This window comes from Micromys minutus (genome assembly GCF_963924665.1).
Source record: "Micromys minutus genome assembly, chromosome: 9".
Classification (NCBI taxonomy): Eukaryota; Metazoa; Chordata; class Mammalia; order Rodentia; family Muridae; genus Micromys; species Micromys minutus.
In genome coordinates this window covers 49844618-49872480 of record NC_137978.1, presented here as the reverse complement: position 1 = coordinate 49872480, position 27863 = coordinate 49844618, and the positions used below count along the sequence as shown (strand labels likewise).

The 27863-nt window shown below is 39.0% G+C and overlaps 1 protein-coding gene across 3 annotated transcripts; it reads right to left on the bottom strand.

The window, feature by feature from the left end:
- HNRNPR (heterogeneous nuclear ribonucleoprotein R) lies at positions 1 to 26385 on the bottom strand. 3 transcript variants are annotated; one of them, XM_080921299.1, is made up of 11 exons: positions 26284 to 26385; positions 23117 to 23285; positions 20812 to 20930; positions 20098 to 20205; positions 17450 to 17563; positions 14685 to 14861; positions 12877 to 13012; positions 9352 to 9557; positions 4562 to 4711; positions 1355 to 1476; positions 1 to 1234 (listed from the first exon to the last, which is right to left on the bottom strand). In XM_080921299.1, the coding sequence occupies exons 2-11, from the start codon at positions 23271 to 23273 to the stop codon at positions 625 to 627; spliced, it is 1899 nt and encodes a 632-aa protein (XP_080777425.1). In that variant the 5' UTR covers positions 23274 to 23285; positions 26284 to 26385; the 3' UTR covers positions 1 to 624. The 3 variants fall into 3 exon arrangements, with proteins under 3 accessions (XP_080777425.1, XP_080777424.1, XP_080777426.1); XM_080921298.1 differs by having other exon boundaries at positions 23117 to 23282; positions 26284 to 26375; XM_080921300.1 differs by lacking the exon at positions 23117 to 23285 and having other exon boundaries at positions 26284 to 26380.
- Between the last annotated feature and the right edge of the window lie 1478 nt (positions 26386 to 27863).

The following is a 27863-nucleotide window of genomic DNA, read 5'->3' as shown; positions in this document are numbered from 1 at the left end:
TTGAAATCTTACATGAACAAGAAATTGGAAATACAATCACATCAAAGAACAAATTGTCACGGCTTTGACGTTTAAGCCAAACAAATTTTGTAGGGCAGATTTCAAAAAGGTGTGGTCATAACAATTTAAAAACACAGTTAACCTGCTTCTAGGAATGCAAAACATACAGTCATAGGTTATTTTCAATACAAGGAAACTTAAGTCTGTTTGCTTTAATTTCTTAAAACTACTAAGACAAAGCACTGGCTTGTACTTTTATTTACAGCATACTTCATACTCCTATGTAATCTATTCCAAATCCAAAAAAACAGAACTGTCCAAACCAAAGGTTCTGCAAAATCATGATTTAACAGTTTGTTCTGAAGCTAAGATGAAGCTTGGAACGATAAAAGCATTGTAACCCCAGAATAAGGGAACTCTGCAAGCCCAATAATGTCCAAGAGCATTTAGAAAAGAAGAAAAATAAGAAGCCTCGAGTATATACACAATAGTGACTTCTTCAGCTGAATACAAATGGCAGCAAACTGCTACTTAAAGATGAAACAGTTACGCCAATTTTATTTGAAGAATGTAGATCTAGAGCCAATTGGATCTTGACAGAATCGTTTTCAAGCCCTCACTTGTCTATTTCCACTGTTGCCCATAAGTATCCTGATAAAATTCTTGGTTGTCATTATTGTAACCATAGTTACCAGAATAGTCACCACCTTGCTGGAGCGGCTGCTGAGCGATGGGTTGGGAACCCCAGTTCTGTTGGTTGTTGGTCTGACGACGTTTGGAATCAGGCTGGTTGTACCCATCTGCCTTTCTCTTGCCTCCTACATTGCCCCCTCTATTGCCCCGAGCTCCACGAGAACCACGGCCTCTCTGCTGTTGTGCGGGACCCCCTCTGCCACCCCTTGAGCCTCTTGGTGGTCCCAAAGGTGCCCCCCTCTGTGAATAGCCAGCTCTACCTCTTGGAGGTGGTGCTCCCCGCCCCCTTGGTGGTGGTGGAGCGCCTCGCCCCCCCCTTCCTCCTCCTCTTCCTCTTACTGCATAGCCATCATCATAGCCGTAGTAGGGATCGTCATAGCCTCCACGATAGTCGTGATAGTCATAACCATAGTAATCATCATAGTAGTCTTCATAACCATAATAATCTGGAGGGTAGCCATATCCACCTCTCCCTCCACGACCTCGACCTCTCATTGGAGGTGGCATTCGGGGAGGAGGGTGATAATAATAATCTTCATACCTAGCAAATGGAGGGAAGGAAGAAAGGAACAAGTCAGTTTACTTTAAGATTCTTCCTGACTTTATTAATCTGATCTGTTACCAAGGTATTCTTTTTTTAAATAATAAAATATAAACTCACGCAGTGCTTCTGGAGGCCTGTCTAGCAGCTTGGCGCTCTTTCCTTTTCTTGTCTGGTGGCTTAGCTAAGACAATTTCAATTTCTTCCCCTTCTATTTCTTTTCCATTCATTTCATCCATAGCCTAAATTACAAAAGTAAGTTTATTGTATAAGAAACAGTATTTTTAAACTTAGTATAAATGGGGAAGTAGAGAGCTGGCTCAATAGTTAAGGACACATACTGCTCTCCAGAGAACTCTAGGCTCAATTCCCAGCACCCACAGGCCATCTATACCACCAGTTCCAAGAATGTGACGCCCGCCCTCTTCTAGTCTCCATGGGCACCATGCATGTACATAATACAGACAGACAGATATGCAAGAAAAATGCCTATACACATATTTTTAAACAATCTTGAAAATCGTGTTTCAGTAAGCATTTGTAATTATTTTAACTTGTAAGAGTAGCCTAACCAGAAAGAACTGTTTCCCTAACCTTATGTTTGATACATACATTACTTTTGAGAACAAAAAGCAATGCCTTCTCATTTTATTTCAGAATGCAAAAGATGGCTCAGTTCCCAGCCCCCAAATGAAGGTTCACAACCATCCCTAACTCCAATGCCAAGGGATCTGATGCTGTATTCTGACCTCTTGAGGGCACCAAGCACAGATGTGCTACATATACACACAAGCAAAACACCCATACACATAAAATAAATGTGTAAATCTTTAAAAGAAAAAAAGTTTCATTTAGCAAAACTCCTTTATTTCAAATGATTAATTCCAGAAACAACCCACACCTGGGGAAAATGCCAGCAGCCAATAAAAAAAATTTAAAAATTAAAAAAAAAAAATCATACAAAAACCAACTTTTCAGATTATCAATTAAAATGTGATATTCATTATCTAAGTTTTGCCCAGATGTTTCAAGGATAAAATGCAAAGATGAACTGTCTGTGAAACTCAACAGGGTAGTACATTCCGATCATATCTATCACAGTATTCACTGTGCTCAAACTAAAAGCAGAGCACAGAAAATGCCAACAAAGCCTTAAGAAATCACCAAGAAAGCAAAAACTAGTGTTTTGTTTAAAGACAAGAGTTTCTCAGGCTAACCCAGAATTCTATACACTGGGTTAGCCAGAAACTCAAGAGATCTACCTGCCTTTGCCTCCCAAATGTTGAGAAAACTACTTATTTGGGTTTTGTCTTGTTTTGTTCTTTGTGTTTTTACGTGCTCAACATTAAGCACAGAGCTTTGCACATGCTACGAAGAGTCTATCAGTGATCAGCTACAGGAGAGTTTTAATTAAAGCAACCTGTTGTCTTTCTTGTTTCAGGACTTGTAGATTCTTGGTAAAACACCTAGCATGTGAATTTGAAGCCCAGCACATTACACCAATAACCCAAAGGAACATGACTTCTATAATCAAAATCATCCAGGATACTTCCCAGTTCCTAGACTAGAAATTTTATAATTTCACAGGCTTCTTTAACAAACCATCAAATTGATTCTTCCCAAGAATTCACCCAATTATTTAAAACCAAAGTCAAAAGTAGTATCTGTAAAGTATAATATAAATTTATCAAGTGTGTTCTGTACCATTAGAAATTTAACAAACCCAACATTAGAAAAAAACTGAGTTGCAATAAAACTATAAATTTTATACTTTTTATTTGTTTGTTTCTGTTTTAAACATAGGGTTTCTCAGTGAAAATCTAGCTGTCTTGGAACTCACTCTGGAAACCAAGCTGGCCTTGAACTCAGAAGCACCTTCCTCTGCCTCCCAAATGCTAGGATTAAAGGCACACACCACTGCCAGGTCTAAACTATGAATTTTGTACAATTTTACACTCAGTAGTATTTCAACAGACACCAGCAGAAAGCAAAGTAATTAATTCTATACTAGAACTAGAACTCAAGAAACAGAGCTAATGCCGAATATGCTGCTTGCTTTTCAGTACTGGGTTTTGATGATCAGTACTACAAAAAACAAGAAAGCAAACAAAACCCTGTACCTGCCAGGAATTCTGTAAGTCCTACTTTAAAGCAGCAACCTAGGCAGGAAAATAAGTGCTCAAATCAAAAGTTAGTAGTAAACCACTGTGCTGTGCCAATCCATGTCAGCACATGCTAGAGTCTCCTAGAGAAACTTCAATTGAGAAAATGTTTTCATAAGATTAGCCTATGGAGGCCAACTCCCTGTGGGAAGTGTTACTCCTGGGCTGGTGGTCCTGGGTGCTATAAACAGGCTGAGCAAGCCAAAATATGCAGCATTCCCCCATTTGAGTTCCTTCCCAGACTTCCGTGAAAGATTAACTACAAACTTTAAAATGAAATGAACCCTTTCTTCCCCAAGTTGTTTTTGGTCATCAGATTTTATCAAATAAATAGAAACCCTAATTAAGACAACCACCAACAGAGAATATGGAAAAAGAACAATGTTTGACTCCCTTAATGTTCCATTTTCCTGATCATATATATTTTTTAAAAAGACTACAAAAGTAGTCTTGATTTTCCAGTTAACGAAGGAGGAAAGAATAAAAAGAAATTAAAAGTTCTGCACATTAAAAGCTGGGGTTGTGGTATACACCTTTAATCCCACCCAGTACTTGGTAGTACAGAGGCAGGTGGACCACTGTGAGTTCAAGGCTGGCCTGGTCTACATGATGAATTCTAGGACAGCAAGGGCTATGTAGAAAAACCGTGCTTCAAAAAACAAAAAATCAAATCAAATCAATCAATCAATACACCAGAAATGAATAATATGTTACACTATATTTTTTTAAAGTTCTGAGTTTTGCAAAAAACAGTGAGGACTAATTTGAGTGTGGCTCAGAGAAAAAACACTTGCTTCCTATGTAGGAGGTCCTAGGTTCAGACTATAGTAACTCACACACAAGATCACTCACATACACATTCCTAAACACCAACTTTCTGTTGTACTTCATGGGGTTAGAGCAGTGGCTCCGGTTAGGAGAGTGCAATGTTGTTCCAGAAGACCTGAGTTTGGTTCTCACATTGAGTGGCTCACAAGCACCTACCTATAACTGCAGCTCTAGAGAATCCAGTGCCCTCTTCTGAACTCCACTGGGCACCTGCACACTCATGTGTGCACACACCCTCACACAGATATACACATATAATTTAAAAATCTCAAAAAGTTACTTATACGTGTACAAAGTTTGAAAACAAATAGCAAAGAAAAGAATCTAAAGTTCCCACCTTAACAGCAGCTCCTCTATCTTCAAAATGAACAAATGCATAATCTTTCAACTTCTTTACTCTCTCCAATTTTCCAAATTCAGAAAATGACTTTTCTAATATTTCTTCTGTCACCGTAGTAGCCAGGTTTCTCACAAATAAAACTTTTACCTAACAGCAAAACAAAAAATTGGTACTCTTAAGTTTTAGCTCAGGTCTTAAAACGCTACTGATTGTCTTCATCGCGTTGGCATTTCTTCTCTAAACCAGCAAGTCTAAAAGTGTAGTTATAGGAAATCTGAGAAACATGAAGAAATGATTCTCACATTAGCTACCACTTTTCTACAACTTTTAAAAAGAACCAAGTTATATAAACTACTGGCTCTTGCCTTCTGTCTGTCCCATGAGAACAGATTCTACCAGGCAGGCATCAACATAAAATTATCGTTGTTAATGTTTTAACAAATTTACCATGGCTCCAAAGTACCCCGTGAAACAAGTTTATCTATTTTCACCCCAAAAACTGTGGATAGTCATGTAAAAATGATACAAGAAAAGACTTACTTGGGCTAAAAAGAGAGGAAAAAAGAAAAAACAGAAACAAACTATAATGCTTAAATCATTTAGTAAGAGTAGCATCAATAAAGAAAAAAGAAAATTGGTCTATTTTCTACACTATACACCAAGATAAACTCCAAACAGATCAAAAATGTAAAAACGTAACGTGGGGCTGTATGTAAGAGGAAAACAAGGGTGATTTGTTTATAAAGGATTGGTGTGAGAGAAGGGGAAATGATAAAATTAATTATAATCTCAAAAAAAAATAAAATTTTAAAATTCACAAAATAGAAATAAAGTATGGATGTGAAGCAGCTTTTAACTTAAAACCTAGAGCCCAAATGAAGAAACGGCACTACCTAATGAGAGCAGTGGTATATGGCAAAGCTATCATGAACAAAGTCAGAAGACAAGTGACAAATATGAAAATATATTAGCAACTTACACCAGAGAAGCATCAGAAAATAAGTATGCAAAACTTATGACACTATGTGAGTCATAAGGAAATACATGTAAAGCCCCATATATTAAACACTCAAACACAAACTTAGTAACAGAAACAAACCATTAACAGCACTGAGCAAAATACAAGTTTGATATACTATTTTGTCAAGAATAAGGCACACATGCTATAAAAGAAAGCATGGGAATATCTGAATAACTGCATTTGCCCTTTGAACTACAATTCTCTCCTAAGTGTCTCTCTACAATATATTTGTCCTGCATTAGCACACATGGTACATGCTTACTGTACTGGCTGGTTTTGTGTCAACTTGACACAAGCTGGAGTTATCACAGAGAAAGGAGCCTCAGTTGAGGAAATGCCTCCATGAAATCCAGCTGTGATCAAGGGGGAGGGCCCAGCCCATTGTGGGTGGTGCCATCCCTGGGCTGGTAGACCTGAGTTCTATAAGAAAGCAGACTGAGCAAGCCATGGGAAGCAAGCCAGTAAGTGATATCCCTCCATGGCCTCTGCATCATCAGCTCCTGCTTCCTGATCTGCTTGAGTTCCAGTCCTGACTTCCTTTGGTAATGAACAGCAATGTGGAAGTGTAAGCTGAATAAACCTTTTCCTTCCCAACTTGTTTTTTGGTCATGATGTTTGTGCAGGAATAGAAACCCTGACTAAGACACTTACTATACTTAGAACAGAAAATCAGAAATAATCTAATGCATATATAGACCTGAGTGTGCTATGGAGATCAAAAACTAAGAGGAGCTCTATGAGTTGACAGAGAGCCAGGATCTATGGGTACTAAGAGAACAGTCTTTCCAATGCTTCACATCCCTGAAGGAGAGATACAATACAGTCAACAGATGAGTTACTAGCATGCCAATTTAACTGGCAGCATGATGTGACTTTTTAGTGTTATACACAATAATGCAGTTATCTTCCCAGAACTGATCAAATAGAATGGTGAATAAAGCAAATACATATTAACAAACGCAAAAACTACCTACAGCCATTCATTTAAGAATTAAGAAAAATAACATCCTTTTATTTGCCTATCCTTGTCTAAGACAACACTAAAACTGGGTGTCTTACAGGAGACATGGCAGACATGATGGTAGGGGCAGAAAGTGGAATTGTGTATACTTTTCTGTGTAACTTTTTAATCCTTCAATTAAAAAAACAATTCAAGAAAAAAAAAAAGCATACCTACTATTGTCTCAGATAAAAAGCTTTAAGATTCAGAAAGATTTGACCCCAAGCACAGCAGCACACACCTTTAGTCCTAGCACTTCTTTTAGGAAAAGTGGAGGACATGATGTTGAGAGTGGTAGGTGAATTTGTGAGTTTGAGGCTAGCCTGACCTAGCCTCAATGAGTTCCTGTAGAACTAGGGCCACACAGAGAAACCTTGTCTCAAAAAACAATACAAAAATTAGAGGAGGAGGAGGAGAAACAACTTTCCATCTGTCAGACTGAGCCCCAGCCTCTTGACTAGACAGGCTTCTGCAAGTTTGTTCACCTTTGAACAAACAAGAAACTTCCTGGACTGAAATCTGAAGAACTCAGTGGTGGAATCTTTCCTCACATACATGTGGCCATGTGTATGAGGCTGGCCGTTTGATTCACAGCACCAAGACAAGATACAAACAACATTGGAATTATACTTAAAAATGTTAGAGTTCTAGCGGTATGTCTCATTTATTTATATAGCACTTCCTAATCACTGCCATGTCTTGTGTTTGAACTCCAGGATTACAAAATATAATTTAAATATTCACAGAAAGCATTTAGGGGCTGGAGAGATGACTCAGTGATTAAGAGCACTGATTGCTCTTCCAAAGGTTCGAGTTCAATTCCCAGAACCCAAATGGTGGCTCATAATAAAATCCAATGCTCTCTTCTGTGTTTGTCTGAAGACAAAGGTTTCCTTTGAGTGATCCAAGGTGTAAACACTGAGTACAGGGACTAAGCTTTACCAACAGACATGCTTTCTTAAGTGAGAGAGCAAGTAATGTATCAATTTTATTCAATTCCAAGTTTACTGAGGCCTCCTTGCCACTCTAAAATCTTGTTTTCATAGATTTTTGGGAGGTTTTCCTTTGTCTGAAAACCGGCTATGTACCCAACAAGAGCCTTAAATTTCTGATCTGACTTTCCTCACCTCTTAAGTACTACCATGCCAAATTTTATTTGGTTCTCAGGGTGGGACCCAGGGCTTCTTTTTAATGAGCAAGCTTTCTACAAACTGAAACTTATTTTGAACCAGAAAACAAGTCACGAGATTAAAATCTTCCCAATTTCTGCCAGATGTTGTGATGCAGGCCTTTCTTTAGTCCCAGCACTCAGGAAGCAGAGACAGGCAGATCTATGTGAGTTTAAGGCCAGCCTGGTCCACAAAGCAAGTTCCAGTACAGCCAGGGATGTTAACACAGGGATGTTACTACTAGGTGCTGTTAATAGGGTTTATATTGACCTTCCACTTGAAAAGGTTATCAGAAATGAGTGAAAAGCGATTGATTAAAACAAAATTACTAGTTCTATCTTGAGACTTCTGGGAATTTTACTGCTCCCAATATATAAAACCCCTTTTTAACTTTTAGACATTTTACTTTTATTTTTAAAAAGTAGCAGAGGCTATGTTTTGTCTTACAGGTATTCAAAGCTGTAGTGAGCTTAAGAGATTTATCCAGCTCAAATAAAATACATGACATCCAAGGTCCAGTCGTTAGCACAAAGCCACAATGTACTGCAACAAACAATGAAGACTGAAACCAAGTAATTAAAAAGAAAAAAAGGAAAGGAAGCAGTAGACTATTTAGATTCCTAGTCCCCTCCCTGGACACTCATGTACTCCAGGAAGGTGAGACAAAAAAACAGAAAGCACAACTCCTGAGACCCTCTCAAATTCTTCTCAATGAATCATCTCTGCTTAACCCAAAAATGTCTGTAACATACAAAGATACTATACCATACTAATATAAAAACTAATATAAACCAGAATCCTCCAAACTAGTCAAAGTGAGCATTTTGCCTCTTCCAGTCATGAAGATCCAAACACAAATTTATGGGGAGTGATCAAGTTGCCTCCCTGAGAAAAAAACCATAAGTACGTAACTACACAAACTTACTGCAAGCAGATGAATCCCTTCAGTTCCAGGAACCATCCAAAGAAAAGTCTTAAGAACCTGACAATGAGGAAACTGAGGACCTGCCCTCTGGAGGATATGCCAAGTTTATTTTACCACTACCAAATACCAGCAAACATGGCAAGCTTTTGTCTTTTTTCATAGGGATAATACTCTATTAAAAAAAAAAAAAAAAAAAAAAAAAAACCTAGATACATTAAAATAAATTAACTATAAATCTAAGTAAAACATAATTCGAGGCCATGTAGTATGTAGTAAAAGTCATATAACATGAGCCAGTTCATGTCTTAACTCAGGAGTCTGGAGCAAAAGGATTAGAAGTTAAGAAGCCAACCTGGGCTCTACAGTAAGATCCCAGTGAGTCTGAGCTATATAGGAAGGCTATCCCTCTCCCCCAAAAATAATAATTTATCAATCACCTTTACTACTACTAGTAGTACTATTATTAGTGGCCAACGTTTTGTATGTTTTATGGTGCTAACATAAAATAAATTCTCAGTGTGTATGAAAGAAACACTTATTTGAAGAAAGATTTCAGTTCTTTTGACAGCTTTGATATGGAGGAAATTGAGCAGATGCTAAAACAGGCTACTACGATTAGCTACCTTTTGCTTTTCTAAGCAATTAAAGTAAACAGCTATTATTTGTATTTACCTTTGCCATGACTTCTGGATCTGGTTCTTCCACAGGGTCAGCCCACTCAACTGTAACTACATTTCCCCACACTTTGACTTTTCCACTCATCAGCCGGCGTCTGGCTTGTGCTGCTGACTTGTGATCCTCATATTCAAGGAAGCAGAACCCTCGATTCTTCTTTTTGTCATCGGGTTGATGATAGAGAATAACGTCCACCAAACCCTCTGTTAAACCAACAGCCAGATATATAAGCCAAAAGCATCCACCACACGTCTAGTGATTAGGCAGACCTAAATCCACTTGCCAATAAGCAAAAAAAAAAAATTATTGAAGAGGCCTCACAATAGTAAACATCAAATCAGCATTATTCGATGCAGACTTTGGGACAGTAATATGTGTTCTGTTAATTTTTGAATTCTTGAAATAGGTAGGTCCAGCTACAAAGCTTTGTAATTCATGAAAAAACACAACCTCTATAAAGACATTATCAGGACCTTAAGACTCAAAATGCCAAAGAACTAACTTCCAACTACTAGTCACAGACCAAAAAAAAAAACTAAACAGAAATAAAAAGCAAAGACAATACCTATTTTTTCTATGAACAAGAATGATCAGTGACCATCTGTGTGTCTAGTCCCTCTGAACTTATGCCCTTTGTCCCTCCACATTTGTCCTTTCTAAATCCTGTGACCTAACCGTAAGTACTTTTTTAAAAAGATTTTTAAATTTTATTTACATGAGTACACTGTAGCTGTCTTCAGACACCAGAAGAGAGCATCAGATCTCATTATAGATGGTTGTGAGCCACCATGTGGTTGCTGAAATTTGAACTCAGAACCTCTGGAAGAGCAGTCAGTGCTCTTAACCGCTAAGCCATCTCTCCAGCCCCCAAAAGTACTTTCTATACCCTTATTAACAAGATTTTTTCTAGCCTAGATTTCTGAAATCCAGGTGTATAAGCTACTTAAAATTGCCTTGGACAAATTTTACATGTCCAAAACAGCACTACTATACCCTAAGTATATTTTCCCTAGGCTTCCCGACCTAATAAACAGGTCATGTATCAGTTAATTCTTTTATATCATCTCTACTATCCAAATCCAACACACTGACTTTTTACCATCTCACTATTAGCCTGGTTCATGGTTCTCTCTAACCCACTACTACTAATCCTGATGAAAGCTCTAAGCCCTTATCCACAGAGCAATAGAAAAGCATTCTATAAAGATAAAACACCTGTTATTCCATGCTTAAGACCTTCAAACATCTTCTAATTCTGTATGCAATAAAATACAAACTTCTTACATGGTCTAAGAGCCTTGACTGCTTCATCTCATGTAATTCTACTTTTAATTTGTTTTTAACAAACATTAGCTTTTTACCAATTACTTTAAGTTACTTCTTGACTTGGACACTTGATATGTGTTAATCTTTTGGAAAACACTCTGTTCTTTGTATGCTATATACTCTTTTAAAGTCTTGTCTGAAATAAAACCTTATAAAAGCTAACCATAGAAACATTCTGTATTTCCAAAGTATTTTAATAACTTGTAGAATTATTTCTTTGTCTGGTCTTAACTTTTTCTGGCATGTAGGTCTTTTTAAAGTAGAGAATCAACCACTGAATCTCACTGTTTAACAGGTATTTTAATAAGCACATACTGAAGGGATGAGCAGAAGAACACAAACAGAAAGGAATTACTGTATAAACAGTCAGTATGGCTGGAGAGATGGTTCAGTGGTTAAGAGCACTGACTGCTCTTCCAGAGGTCCTGAGTTCAATTCCCAGCAACCACATGGTGGCTCACAACCATCTGTAATAGGATCTAATGCCCTCGTCTGTTGTGTTTGAAGACAGTGACCGTGTATTCATATACATAAGTCTTTTTAAAAATTAAAAAAAAATAAAAACACCCGGAGAGCAATTTAACCAAGACAAAATGGGCAATAAAAGTAAAGTAAGGTTTCAGAGTGAATAGTATTTCTGAAGAAGAGATCCAGGATCTATTCCAGATAGCACAGAACTTAAGACTGGACTTAGATAGGTCATCTATATAGTTTTTATAGTATCCAGGCGGTGGTGATGTACACCTTTAATCGCAGCACTAAAGAGACAGAGCCGGGTAGATCTGTGAGTTCAAGGCCAGCCTGAACTAAGATAGTTCCAGGACAGTCAGGGTTACAAGGAGAAACTCTGTCTTAAAAAAACAAAAATGAATTAATGAGTACTAAGAATAAATCAACTTAGGAAGGAAGAGGGAGAATTAGCATGGGGCAACCTTTAAATCAAAGAAAGGGTAAAACCAGAGTAATAAATGACAGCTCCAAGTAAAAGGAGAAAACAGTATGACTGGATGACAAAACATAAAGGAACATAGTGGTTTTTATAAGAGAAAGTCATGGTCTTAAAACAGTGTTTTCAAATCATAATCTCACCATTTCATTCCCTCCCTTTCTTTGACTCATTCATTCATGTGCATGAGAGGAAAATGGGGAGACACAGGGATGAAGACACGCACGCATGTGCACACAGAGAAAGAGAAAGAGAGCAAAACAGGGAGAGAAACAGAAACCATGCCAGTGTGCACTTAGCAGATGCTTCTATGTAAAAATGCATCTGTAGAAGTTAAAGAACAACTCTCATGAATGGGTTCTCTCCTGCTATTTTTGTAATCTGGGTATTGAACTCAAACCCTAAGGACTACAGTAAGAACGCCTAGACCAACTAAGCCACTGGTCCAATTTAAGCATTTAAAAAAGTGCAGGCCAGGTGTGGTGTTACACTCCTTTTAATTCCAATATTCTAGAGGTGAAGGCAGCTCAATCTCAATGCCAGTCTGGTCTACACAGCAAACTCCAGGACTTTGAAGGCTATAGGGAGACAGCTCAGTGGGAAGAGTGCTTGCTGTGAAAGCACAAGAATCTAAATTCAAATCCCAGCACCCACATAAAAAGTGAAAGTTAATGGAAAGTAGACCTGTGATATAAAATATACTTCTCAATCAACTGCATGAATTCAATTAGAATCTTTCAAGTTTTATGTACGACAGGTTAACTGGAAATGAAAACTGGCTTCTCCCTAATCCTAAAAACCCACTAAAGGAAAAAACTTCCACTTGAGGATTAGAGAGCAGCAGCTCAAACCAAGGTTAGATTAAGACAAAGTGAAAAGGAAATTCCATGAACCAAGAAAACTCAAGACATTTTAGTCCAACTACTATTAAAGCAGAAAGAAGCAATTGAGATATAAGAGACTTGAACTCTTAGTTTACTTAGTTTGCCTGTTTTTTTAAAAAGATTTATTAACTTTATATGTATGAGCACACTGTAGCTGTCTTCAGACACACCAGAACACGGTATCAGATCCCATTACAGATGGTTGTGAGTCACCATGTGGTTGCTGGTAATTGAACTCAAAACCTCTGGAAGAGCAGTCCACGGAGCCATCTCTCCGGCCTATATAGCTCCTTTTGAGAGAATTTGTATTTGTAAATAATGCAACAGATTCCCACAAACCAACTTCTAGATGCATTTTTGTTTTACCTGTGACTTTACTGAACTCTTCCAGAATGTTCTCTTTAGTTTTATTCTTTGGAATGGATCCAACAAAAAGTCTGTTGTTTGCCACAGAAATGCACACTCCCAGGTGTTTACCAGGGCGAATCTCATAGCTGTCACACTGCAAAATAGAAAAAAACCAGAGACCCCAAACCCCTCAAACTGAGGACAACCAATATTAATCTAAAGAGCCCCAAAATTTAAGATGAAACTCTTATACTTGCTGAAACATGAGTGTAGATTTTAAATTTGTTACAATCTCCAGGTTATACCTTAGTTTTGTAACTTCTGCTGTTTATCCATATAAAAAAGGGCTCAAAGCTATTTATTTTAACCCTGAACACACCCCCCCCCCAAGTTTATTTGTTTTGTTTTTGAGACAAGGTTTCTCTGTATAGCTCTGGCTGTCCTAGAACTCAAGAAATCCACCTGCATTTCTCTACTTCCCAAGTGCTAGAATTAAAGGCTTGTGCCATCACTGCTGACTTATTTCAAAATTTTATCTACCCGAACATTCCTTTCCAGAAAATTTAAGAAGGAATACCTGAAAATGTTTATTCAGAGTCCTTTAGGATGAAATGTAAACATAGATCAGCAATAGCCAAAATAATTAAATGTGAAAAGAAACAATTAACTTTAATCAATGCCAAAGAAACTTATGAGTCTCACACTGTACTGTATACAAACCACATTTCTGAATAAAGCTAAAGTATCAGAACACTTTCAAAACCTTATGAAGACAATAAAAAAATGTGATGAATTCTTTAATAAACTCATATTTTAACATCATTAACTACTAGTTTACTAAAAGATATTATTTTAAAAGTTATCCATGAGGCTGGTACGACAGCTCAGCAGTTAAGAGCACTGGCTGCTCTTCTGGAGGGCTGGGAGTTCAATTCCCAATAACCACATGGTGGCTCATAACTATACATAAAATCATTTTAATGCCCTCTTCTGTCATGCAGGCATACATACAAATAGGGCACTCACATATATGAATAAATAAATCTTTTAGTTCCTATACACTGTCAAAAACAAGAAAATAAAGCCCTAAAATATCCTTAATATTGAATAAACAAGTTTGAAGAAAAAAAATCCATCAGAAAAACTAAAACCTGAACCAAGTTAGTAAAGGACTAATTCAAACTAATGAAACAAGAACATCTGGTAGATACAGCTGTGCTTAAAGCAAAAGCAAGAACTGCCATACCACACTGCACATGCCCTTAGATGGCTGGCAAAAATCTGCCAAAAACAATAACCCTGTTATTTAACACGCCCAGAAAGTCAGAAAGAATGCAGGCTAGCCTCAAAACTTACTGCTGCTAAGAAACACAAGGTTGTAAAAAAGCTCTTGGAGAAAAGGAAAGCCATAGCAGGCTGACTATTACATAGCAGAAAAGGAGAGATTCAGAATACAATTTGTTAACTGCACAGCTAGATTGTGATAAAAATAAGACAGATTCACATGATTTGTTAAACCAAATCTTCACTGTCTTCCAGTACATTCTGCAGAACCAACCATTCCAGCCTCCATTATACTTTAGTACCAAATCTAAAGTTTGACAGCAAAAAGTGACAATTGAATTTAATACTAAATAAAATCATGCTAATCAATTGGTTAATTTAGAATTATAATCAGGAAAAAAATAAAAGGTTACATACCAAATCAGTAGATATAAAGATATTAAAAGCAGTGACTAAAAGTGAAACAATGTTAACTGCAAATGTTTTTGAACTGGTTTATTCTTTCAAATTGAAGTTCTTGGACATGGATATTTATCACATACCAGTTTAACCGCTTCCTGGGCAGCTTCCTTCCCACAGAAGGTGATAAATGCATAGCCTCTGTTCTGACCAGAGAGTGGATCCATCATGAGGCGTAGATCCCAGATAGGACCAGCCTTCTCAAAAAGGGGCACCAACTCATCCTCGTACAAGTCTCTTGGAATTTTACCCACGAAGACCTGAAATAAAACTTCCTTGTTAGAATCCAATATAAGCACTTCATTTTAGAACTAGAGTCAGACTTCCTGTCTCCTGTTAAGAGGATAAAGGCATAAGATACTTAAGGTAGAATGGGGGACAATTTGAATCTGGCAGTTGATTTGGATTAAATGTGAACCCTAACTTTTTTTTTTTTCTTCTGCAGACATTTATTGCGGGGTTTGATTGCAGAGGCAAAAAGACCCCCCTAACTTTTAATAAAGTCAGTTAGATGAGGTTACACAGGCACTAGTGAGGCAGAGGCAGGTAGATCTCATGTGTTTGAGGCTAGCCTCATCTAAACAGTTAGTTCTAGCTCTGCCAAGATTACAGAGTATGACCTTGTCTCAAAAAACAAAACATAACAAAGCCTCAGGGCCATCAACAAAAAGTTAAGTTCTATACTGAAAATAAAAAAGAAAGTGGTAGCTGCACAAATCTGTACTAATAACTTCAAATTTAAAAATTTTATAATGTGCCTTTTTTCACGGATGTCTGGAGTTACAGCCTAGCTTGGTCTATACAGCAAGCACCAGGGCGGCCAGGACTACAGAGTGGGATATTATTAAAGGAAAGAATTTTAAAAAAAGCTACTCTGTACCTTCATAGAAATATGGCAATCATAATTTTTATAAAACAGTAATTTAGTAAGAAAATTAACCTGGCTTTCATCAAGTTTTCTCAATATTAAAATCTTCATTATCTAAAAAAGCAACCTTAATAAGTTTTCAAAAACTCTTACCTACCTTCCTCCTTCAGCCTCCCTTCCTAAGTAGCATACCATACTTGGCAAAAACATTAATCAAACAAATTCTAAGGTATAAAAAGAAATTATTTTTTACCATTTAAGAAAGTCACGGTATTGTTTTAATTAAAACAAAAAATGCAAAGTAGGATTAAGTTATAAGATAAGAGCAACATTAAAGTAAAAACTAGCATTTATATCAAAAATTTCAAATTCCTCAACATCAATATTATTTGGGCTTAGGGGGCAGGTTTCACGACAGGGATTTTTCTGTGTACTCCTGGTTGTCCTGTAAATTTCTTTGTATACCAGGCTGGCCTCAAATTTAGGGTCTGTCTGTCTCTGCCTACTGAGTGCTCAGAGATGTGCATCACATGCCCAGCTCTAAAACAATCTTTTGATAAAACATTTATAATCACAAAATCTGAAACAGTAAACTTTCACAAGAGAAATTTTCTAGTGAAAAAAACATTTTTTTTCGACATCGATATTTTAAATTCTGAACAATGACTAAACCATAGACAACTAATAAAGTAACAAAAGAATTCTGAAACATGTGACAGATATCACCGGGACTGGGTATATAGCTCAGTGGTAGAGTGCCTCCCTTGGATGAGTAAGACCCTGGCTTCAATCCCTAGCATTTCCAATAAGAAAGGAAAAAAACATTAATGGTCAAGCATGGTGGTGCATGCCTTTAATCCTGCTAGGCACTCAGAAGTGGAGAGGCAAGTGGGGCTCTGTAAATTCAAGGACTGCCTGAACTACATAATAAAACTTCAAACCAGCAAAGCTACATAGTAACTCCCTGTATCAAAAATAAATAAATAAATAAAAATTATTGAACTCCAAAAACAGGTATGCCTTGTTCAAAATTTCAGTTCCTACTTGTTGCATATATCCCAAATATGAAAGCAGGGGTCACATATCAGATACCTATGTTACAATTCCTAACAGTAACAAAACTAGTTCTGAAATAGCAACAAAAATATTGTCAATTGCCTTTACCTCAACATGAGGAACTATATGAGAGGGTTTTGAAGCACTAGGAAGTTGGAGAACCACTGAACTAATAGATAGAAGTTCAATATAGTAGACAGAAGCTTCACCCTGTGTTCCCAGCTACTCAAAAGGAAGAAGGATCATTTAAGTCCAAGAGCTGCAGATCAAGCAGAGAAGACAGCAAAAATCCACCTTTTGCCAAGCAGTGTCTGCTCTTTTAGAGGTCCTGAGTTCAAATCCCAGCAACCACATGGTGGCTCACAGCCATCTGTAATGGGATCTGATGCCTTCTTCTGGTGTGTCTGAAGATAGCCACAGTGTATTTATATGCATAAAAAATAAATAATTCTTTAAAAAATTAAAAAAAAATAAAGTCAGGAGCATGGCACAGTGGTAGAGCATGCTCAGAATGAATAAGGCCCCAAGTTCAATTCCTAGAACAAAAAATTTTAAAACTCTGCAAAATTAAAAACAATTGCTTCTCCTTTAGCAGTAAGCTCCAAGAACTGTCTGTATTTCTTTGCTTTAAGGTATCTATAAAGAAGGGGTTGGAAAGAAGGCTCAGCGGTTCAGAGCACTGACTGCTCTTCCAGAGGTCCTAAGTTCAGTTCCCAGCAAACACATGGTAGCTCACATGTGGGGGAAAAAAGATTTCTATACTAAGGTTAGTTACCCTTGCTAATAATACAAAATATACATAGATGCTACCAATAAGACACTAGCCACACTTTGAAAGTAATCAAGTACTTTACCTACATCATACGCTAGATAGTCAATTACTAGATTGTAAAGATTTTTCCACAAAGGGGTAAGAGCACTTACCTCTGTTCCAATTCCAGGTTGCACACCTGAGTACACATTGTCCGGTGGAGGACCACCATACTTCCTCTGTCCTGTAGTTACATCCAGAGTATAGCCAGTCCTTTCAAGCAAGGCCTAAAGGTAATTACACATGTTAACACACACATAAACTAACATCTTATGAGATGAATTTTACAACTAATTAAAAAAGGAACAGCTGGCTCTTCTGGTCCTAGGCACTACAGGAGCCAAGGGTTACTGTGTAGATGTGGCCAAGTCCAATAACCACACCACACACAACCAGTCCTGCACATGGCATAGAAATGGCATCCCAAAACCCTGGTCACAAAGATATGAATCTCTTAAGGGGGTTGACCCCAAGTTCCTGAGAAACATGTGTTTTGCCAAGAAGAACAACAAGAAAGGCCTGAAGAAGATGAAGGCCAACAACGCAAAGGCAATGAGCGCATGCGCAGAGGACATCAAGGCCCTTGTGAAGCCTGAGGCCATCAAGCCCAAGATTCCAAAGCACCCCAGATGCAAATTCAGCTGTCTCTTGTAATTCATTGCTCACCCCAAGCTTGGAAAGAGGATTTGCAGTTACATGGCCCAACCAAAACCCAAGTTTCAAACCAAGGCAGAGGCCAAAGCTCTAGCTAAGGCCCAGGCTTCAGCTCCCAAAGGTGTCTAGGCCCCTGTAAAGGCTCCTGCCAATGTGAAGACAGATGGACACATTCACCTACACACTATTGCAGATGACCAGTGTCCTATGCTGTTTTTACAAATAAACTTAAGAAAAAAAAAAAAAAAAAAAGGAACAGCTGGAAATGCAGCATGCCCGCATGAGGCACTGGATTCTATCTCCAGAATCACATAAAAACCAAATATGGGGTTGAGCAGCAGTAATACATGATTTTAATCCAGTACTCAGGAAACAGAAGTAGACAGATCTTTGAGTTTGAGGCCAACCTGATCTACAGAGTAAGTGAATCTAAGACAGCCAGAGCTACACAGAGAAACCCTGTCTAGAAACCCTCCCCCTTAAAAAAAAAAAAAAAAATGAGGTGCTAGAAAGATGGCTTAGCAGTTAAGTTTACTGCTCTTCCAGAGGACACAAGTTTAGTTCACAGCAAGCATATGAAATGTGTCATACTGTCTGTAACTCTAGGTCCAGGGGGTTCAATACCCTCTCCTGGCCTCCATGGACACTGTAGTCATGTGTACAAACCCACACTCAGACACAGACATATACATATAACTAAAAATAACATTAAACTACTTAAAAGGGGGTAGCTACAGACAGTATCTGCTGCTCTTTGCAAACTCCTTGATTTGGCTCCCAGTATACACGCAGCTCACAACTGCCCTTAACTATTCCATTTGTCTGTTCATTTCTTACCAAATCACAAGCTCAACACAACTAAACTATCTCACAGGATATACTCTAAATCTGGCAACTACCAAAAAAAAAAAAAAAAAAAAAAAAAAAAACTGATTTCAAAAAAATGAAACATTTGATTATTGTCCCACCTCATTAACATTAGTTAACATTAGATACCCTGACCTTCAGAGAGCTTGCACTATAGTTTAGATGACATTCATATGAAAATTCATATGAAAGGCCTATAGAATATCTTCTGTTAGCAAACAAAATATACACTGACCAAGAGAAGGGCTTTGCATGCTAGGTATTTAATTACTCAGAGCAACACTGGATTTATGTTTGTTAGATTTAGTTAACCATGGGATCCCATAAAGATGGAAGTCTTGGACCTTCTATTCTTCTACCAGTGGAATGGGGTGGGGAAGTTTGGAATTTGTGTAAGAATTGGTTTAGGCCACTACAGATGGCTCACAACCATCTGTAATGGGATCCGATGCCCTCTTCTCATGCGTTTGAAGACAGTGACAGTGTACTCATATAAATCTTTTTTTTAAAAAAAAGAATGGGGCTAGATCACTTTATGAACAGATGAGAATAGTAAAGTGTAAAGACAAGTTACAAAGTTACTTTTACTGAAACATGAGCCACCAGTGCAAACACCACCAAAACTCAACAGGATTCAAATTAAATCTGGGCAATTGGCTTAGGACTGAGCACTTGATTAGCATGTGTAAAGTTCTGGGTTAGATCCCACAGAGATCAAAGAAACCTTGAATAGGTCTTTTAGCAAAAGTCTATTTGCCTTTCTAAGAAGTTTATCTAAGTTAATAATAACAATGACTGGGAGGTTAGAAATTTTACGTATGAATTCAACTAATTTTCACAACTTCAGAAGATAGGCACAACCAGGACCATTTTATAAATGGTCATAAAAGGTCAGGACCAGTTTATAAATACACTGAGATAATTCAAAAGGAAGAAAGCAGTTAGAATACAACAGCTCTTTCCAAAGGGGGAAAAAAAAAATCCCAGGCCTTTTACTTCAGCATGCAGGAGGGTGAGGCAGGATCACCTAGAGTTTGAAACCAGCCTGAACTATACAGTGAGTTCCAGTCAGTTTGAGCTACATAATAGGACCCTGTACCAAACAAAACATATATAAACAGTGCTTATAAAATAATGATGAACACGTCCCTCCCTCTTTGTCAGAAAACTAAAGACGGTGGAAGAGTCTGAATTAAAACCTTTCCATCCAATACTGTAACTCCCTAAGTCACATTTTTACCTTGATTTTTGCTTCATCAGGCCCTTTTGTAGACTCTTGTACCTTGCTGCCTTGTTTCTCTCTTTGCCTGTAGGTCTTCATAACTCCACATAAAAATGCACTTTTGTTCTAAAAGATGCAAGCAATTCAAAAAGGAGAATTACCAGGAATCACTGAAGGGTCAAATAAGCAATAAATTTAAATTTAAATGATGGTGTTTCAACACCAACATTTTAACAAAAATATTCATTCCATTCATTCAACAAATACTTTGACATGCCAGAGGCTAGAGCAGACAACATTAAGTCAGTGCCTCAGGGACTCAGGGAGCTTGCCTTCTAAACTTGGGGGGGGGGGGGGGGAGTATTGTCTTCCATTTGTTAATATTTAATTGAATCTGGACTACTTTCCAAAATGGCTAAAAGTATTTCTCACACAGATAGCCCCCCCCCATTGTAAGCAATTTAAACATATAAAACTGTAATAGTAACAGTAAGACCAAACAATGACCACGTTTTAAAGTAACTTACTGTATTAAAAGGTGAGGGGAGACTTTTGCTTTGTGCTCATGCTTCTGAAACTCTGACATAGAAGATCTTTTTTCTCTTAAATCTTTCCAAAGGAGAGATAGTCACAAACAGAACAGACCACTTCCCCACAGGGAAAGAGCACTGTCACAGTTAAACAGTTGCAGGTCATTAACTGCTAGGATGCATTTGCTAGTACTGACCTTACCTGAACATGAGACAAGTCACTTTCTTTGAACTGCTGTAGTACAGATAGAGCTCCTTCTTCATTAAATTCCCTGAGAGCATCAATTGCTCTTTCATCAAGATCGACATAAGCTACCAACCCTAAAAATTAAATTGAAAAGGGTTTAGCATTATTGTAATAAAAGGGGTAAGTTAACTGTATAGTAAAATCTATTAGCATTGTTATACTCAATACCATCTCTGACAAACTACATTTTCATCTAACTATATGTATATTCATAGTTAAACAAATAAGATATAGAAAGATCAAAATACAAAATACAAATACAAAAATCAAACATAAAATGTCAACTATAAACTTGATTTTTAACTTAAAAAAAAAAAAAGAAAAGAAAAGAAACTTTAGTGGAAAGATCCTAAAATGTTTCTAACTCCCCCAAACAGCAGTAAGTTCTGAAAGTCTGATGCATGTACTGTACTGCAGATGAACCGTTCATTTAGAAAATTCTGGTTTATATTAGAGTGGTAAGAATATACTATCTTTCTCAAAGATAAACATTCAAATTACGGGTTGTCATACTTGTTTACTATAGAAGAGGTAAGAGAAAATATGAAAACCAATTTTACTTAATTCTCTCCACTCCAAAGAGTATCAAAGGTTTTCCCTCCTGAGCACCAAACATAAATTAAAATGTGTTTATCCAAGCATCTAGTTTGCTGCAGTCAGAATGTGGAAAGGCATTTTAAATTCTACAAATGCAAGTGCAGCTTGCTAAATCAATTCTAAAAGTTGTATTTTAAATCAGTCTTTTGCTCTTCTGAAGTAACAAGCTGAGATTTAAAAGATGCTGTGACACAACACTATCAATAATGACAATCTCCTTCAAATGTCAGTTAAAATGTCACAGATTTTTAAATAAATTATACAGAAAAATATATGCTGCATTCTATATATGAAGTCTACTTTACTCACAGAACATCTACTATATATAATATATATATTAATATATAAGGAACTTTTTCAGAATTGGTCCAATGTAAAACAGAAATACCTGACAGATTAACATTCCCCTCCCGAAATCCACATGAACCAACAGCAAAAGTGATTCTATTTTGGTAAAGCCAAAGAGAAATTCTATTTCATACAGTAAATAAATTAAAAATAGATTAATGTCACTTGCGAAATAATTGCTTAAAATGTTGCCATGTCATGTTTTAAAAGTTCAGAATGAGCATGGCTAAGAGACTGGTGTTTCCTCACTTGAATATTTCATCCCACCACCCAAGCCACAACTCAGGACCATCATCAATCCATCCTGTCAATCCAATCCTTCACCCAGATCTTCAGCCTCTTAGCAGTAACAAAGCACTATACAGGGAGATCTCTAAGCAGATCACTGCTAGTTCTCTAGGGCAGAAATGTCACAGAAGTTCCTGAGGACTGGTTTTCAAATGGGACCATCACCCAGGAGTCATTTTTATAAGCCATTTTAATGTCTAAGATTAAATCTCAGCTGTGAGATTTAAAATATTTTAAGAAAAAAAAGCACAGCTCTGTCTACTAAATTTAAAATATTTCTAAGAGAAACAATTCAATCCTCTCTCCTGATCTGGATAGGCACACAAACACAGAGGAAGAAAATTTCCATCTATGGCCCCAAAGGAGGACACATTTATTTACAAGCACCATTCCCTAAGGGTAAATATTTCTCTCCCTCTTTAAATCTTCAAACCACTTACAACCAACCATATTAAGATGTTCAAATTTGCTTAAGCACTTAACCATGGGACTTACACATTAAGAAAAAAAACAAAAACAAAAAACAGCTGTTGCAAACCAAACACTTCCAAATTACCCGAGAGATGTGAATTTCTGTCTATTAGAAACTAGACAGGCCACAGACTCTCAGAGTATGACACAGTCTAACTGTTCCTCTTATTATGCCACCTAAGCAGATCTAAGCTGACTTAACAATCACTTTTAAAAAGCTAAAAGTAGAAAAGTAAAAGCAAAATGATGACTGATTTAGGTTAAGGGGAAAAAACAAAATTTGGTATGCTGAAACATACACTTTAATTGGTAGTAAATCTAAGACAAATTGATGTTCTGTTCTGAAACAACTAAGTCTGCATATTCAACACTAAGAAGGCTTCAAAATAATCAAATAGGGATAAAGTCAAACCCAATATGCCCTCAATGAAGGGAAAGTATTTGCTCTACATAGATCACAAACAGTAAGCATTATTTATCCTTAAAAATCTATAAAATTCAATGTGGTTTGCCCTCACTTTCATAACCAGTCAGAAACAAGAAATGCATATTATACCTGTCTGAAATATTTCATCAAGTCTTTCTGCCACCTTCTGTGGGAGGCCTGCCTCTATCAGTGTCTTGTAGTGTTCTGTGTGAGTTACACTGGAAGTATCCATTGGTTCTTCCTCTTCTTTTAACTGTACCGCATTACCATTCACCTGATTAGCCATTTTATTATGCTGCTGGAAAAAATTCAGGAGCTATATTACATTAAGCCAGAAATAACTAATTTGTAGGACAATGCATGATTCACCTGAACTGATTTGTACACATGCTGCTAATCACTATCCAGAATATCTTATGCCTTCTGTGAGCATCTGATCTAAATTTTCAGTAATAATCTTGTGAAACTGTACATGTAAGTACTGGATCCTTAAGCAACTTCATGTACTTTGGGTTAGAAGGACTTGTATTTACTGCAGGTACAATTGCTGAGTAACATAAGCAGCCGTTGTGTTCTGGGGAGATCAACAAACCACCATGAAACCCTAAAGGCCCCTCAGCTTAGAGTTTTAAAGTTTGATTTAAACAGAATGAACACCCACATATCACTTAATCAAGGTTTAAGAAATTTCCATTTTTCCTAACTATGCTTCAGAAACAACACAGGTATGAAATAAATCCATGTTGTATCTAGTTCATTGAGCTGGTGGCTTGGGTTCTCTCCACCTCACTTAAAACACAACTTTCACATTAATTTTGTTCTAAGATTGATTTGCTATTCCCATTCACAGATTTAAAAGAAAAAATGACCAACTTTAAAAGCTAAGCCATTGTTTAAAGTCTACATAAAAATAAGTGAGCTATAGTTGAGGTTGCTTGTTTAAAAAAAAAAAATCAGAAGTATGAGTGGGATTTTTTCTTGTCAGTGAAAGAAAGTTGTAAAAAATACTGAATAAACAACTTCCAAAAAAAAAACTTCAAACACTATCTAACTGGCCTAAGCTTAGTCAGATTTCCCAGATTAACCTACCAAAATAATTTTGTATGTTCAGCCAGTACATGCTAAAATGGACCTGAAGAGAGTAAATCACAAAAGCATACAAGGCCAGCCCATGCTATCTCCAAGTCAGGGAATGTAAGTGTGTGTGAAAGTGCAGGTGATGAAGAGAACGGGCGGCTGGATGCAGACACTGCAGCACAGGAGATAAAGGCATGATGACGCCTGCTGTTCCTGAAGAAACTCCAGATAGAAACCACAAGTCACCTGCAAGCACTACAGCCTAAGCTGGCCAACCCATTCCTGATCACTCTTCAAACACTATGCAACTATAAAACAACTCATCTGAACATCCACTAACATTTAGTTGAAGTTAATGAGAGGAGGAAGAGGAAGGCAATAGTAGAAAGCAAGGTGTGAAGGGTGTTACTTTAAGAATGACCTGACAACTAACTGTATGGCTTCTCATCACAAACCTCTCCCTAGCCCTCCGATGTTCACCGAGACACCGACTATACTCAAGGCAAGCCTCAAACTCTGATGAACTAGCAAAAATAGAAACATACAAAACTGGCACAAGAAACTACTAGCACGTGAGATGAGCATATTTACTGATTAATACAACCTACTCCTATTTAAGAAGCATTCTAAAATCCAAAACCTTTCTGTGGACATACATTTGTGCTTTCCCATTCCCTCCCACAAACACTATAACTAAGACCACAACTCAAAAAGTTCTACAAGACCTGCATAGCACTGCACCTATGAATACTATGTTACAGGAGAGACAAATTAACTGAGAAGTTCAATGAACATCTGTTAAGGTGGAGTGTTTTTCAAAAGTATGCATGAAGCAAAATGACAAGTTATGTACTAGGCACAATACATATTTATGACTATCATCGACATTAAAACTTTTTAAATGTTCAGATTTTTGTCAACTTTAACCTAACCAAAAAAAAAAAAAAAAAAAAAAAAAAAAAAAAGCTAAAATAGTCGAGGGAATAAAACCTCAGATCAACGGGGGGGGGGGGGGGGGGGCCTCTTCAAGCCAAATACAAAGTGCTCATTTATGTTATGAGACCATTTAAACTCATGTTATTCAACAACAATGCCACACAGCCAAACCATATTTCTGGATGCAGCAAATATACTAACGTGACTGGAGTCCTTTGAAAAACATTTTTGAAAAAGAAAAGAAAGAAAATTACAAAAATAAAGTCACTTAAATAAGACTTAAAAGGACCTCTGGAAGATTTGGGAAGTCAGTACTAGCTCCTCCCTGACCATTGGCGAACATCTCTGAGCAAAATATTGAGAGACGGGTTTTTAAAACCAACGAAAGCTAACGGTTATCTCAAAGTTCGGGAATGTCAAGCCCTTAATCACTACGACTGACTCCTGACACATTCTGCTTCTAAAGGGCAAGGGGGGTGGGGAAAAAAAACTCAAACAGGTAACGAGAAAAGACTGAACCTTTCAAGAATCCCTGCACTTTCGCCTTAAAATTCTGGCCACATGAATACTGCCGTGTAAGAAAAAGAAGCACTTTTCTAATCTGGAGCGCCTATGACATTCTCAGAATTACCTATCTCAGGCGCCGCTCGAAACCAAGTGTCACGGCCTCTAGTAGTCATTTTTTCCTTCAAATCCCGGCTTGAAGCATGCAGGTTGGGGATCGGGCGGGAGGCACCCCCCCCCCCATACCTCGGCCCCTCGGCTCCGACTCCCGTAAAAGTTTGTTCCCGGCTCAGATAACCCTAGGACTCGCACCCCGCCCTCGGCTCACCCCACCCCCTCGGGCGCGACCGGGTTATCCACACATTCCACTCGCGGCCCGGCGAGATGCGAGCCAGGCCTGACCGCTGGCTTAGGGGCAAGCACCGGGGTCGGGGAACGGCTGAAACCCTTCGCCCGGCCGGGCCGCGGACAGCGGCGGGCGGAGGCGGGAAAAGCACCCTGACACCGGCAGGCCGGACGGAGGACAGCGGACCGAGGGACCGGGGCACCCGAGGGGCTAAGAATGAGCGAGAGAGTGGAGGCGCCGCGGCGGGACTCAGGCCCACGGCTGCGCGGCCGACCGGAGCAGAAGCCGCCCCCGGCCCATCCCCACCCCCACCCTCGGGCCTCCTCCGAGCAAAGACCCAAACTGCAGGCCAGGGCGCCAAGCCTGGACCCGGCCGAATCCGGTCAGACCGGGACTCCCGGCCCCTCCCCCCACGGGCCAGCGCGAGACTCACCAGGGAAGAGCGGGGGGCCGGCAGCCTGGCCCGTGAGAATCAGCGCGAGGCGCTTTGAAAACGACTAGAAATGGCGCGCGCGCCACCCCCTCCCCCCCTGCATGGACTGAGACGCGATCCCGGCAGCACGCGGGGTTTCCCGGAACTGCTTCCAGGGACTCTGAGCGGCCGAGCAATCAGCCCACGAGGCTGTCTGATAGGCAGCTCGGCGGGCCAATAAGAAAGAGGGAAAGCGGTCCCCCGCGTCGGGGACACCGCGGGCCAATCGATGTGACCGTCGGGCTGAGCCAATGAGGGTTCTCAGCGCCACTGGCTGTGGCGCCTCCGGGGCGGGGGCATGCACACAAAGGGGTCTGTTGGTGGGAGCTCCTGGTAGTGGCGAGGCTGCGGGGCAGCAGGCCTTGCGTGGCCGAAGCTCCTCCCTCTTCGTCTACGGTGGTTACGAGGTTGAAAATCTAGGCCTCGCGCCGCGTGGCCACCTCCGGAGCCCCGCCCCTTTGGGTTCCTGCGGCCACGCTCCGCAATGGCGTTGCTACCCGGTGCGGGAGTCCCTTAGCTCCTGTCCTCCCTCCCGCCGTGCTGGCGGACCGCAGAGTGTAGTCCCAAACACACCGATCTCCACACCCTCGACTCCATCGCTAGATCATCTTGGCTCTAGTCAAAAGGCAACTTAAGGATGATTCGCTGGAGATTTTTCTATAGAAAAGTATGCCTTAGAATGATAGAGAAACTGCCTGTTTCCCTCCCTGGCTCCTTTCCACACAATAACGTGGATCTGACTCAAGAGTGATGTTAACAGATAGTAGGGACCCTTCAGAGTTTGGAGAATAGGGCAATAGGTAGGTAGGGCACTGGATCTACGTACGACTAAAAGCCAGGCAGCGGGCAGAAAGTTCATTCCCCCGCCCTCCCCGCCAGAGACTAATACCTGTTATTCATAAGCCTCTCTCACCTGTCACTCCTGTCCCAACACCACCTCAGTGAAGGTCAAGGGATCTACTTCCAAATGTATCTGAAAATCATGTTTCTCAAGCGAAAATGTAATTATTGTTTGTCTACCCATGCCTTTTTGAGTGGACTTCTGCAAAAGTGCACTTGATACAAACTTGAAGGCCAACGAGGTAGTGTTAGGAGGTGGGGCCGGTAGTGGGAGGTGTTTCAGGCACTAGGACTCCACCCTCAAAGAATTAAAGCTGACTGATAGGCCTCCAGGCTGTGAGTTTGACACCTGACTGATTTTCTCTGCATCTTTTGAGCTTCCAGTTCAGGGAGACAGGGCAAGAAGACCCTTATTCCCGTGAGTTCACAAAGTGGAACTTCCCTGCTTACAGATGTAAAATGTAAACCCTGTCGGGGGGGGGGGGCCTAGAAAAATGGCACAAATGCAACTTTAAAATCCTGACTTTGGGGCTGGCCCAGTGGGAGATGGCCCAGTGGTTGTAAGCACTGACTGCTCTTCCAGAGGTCCTGAGTTCAATACCCAGCAACCACTCAAAAACCATCTATAATGAGATCCGCCGCCCTCTTGTGTGTCTGAAGACAGCTACAGTGTGCTTCTATATAATATATAAATAAATCTC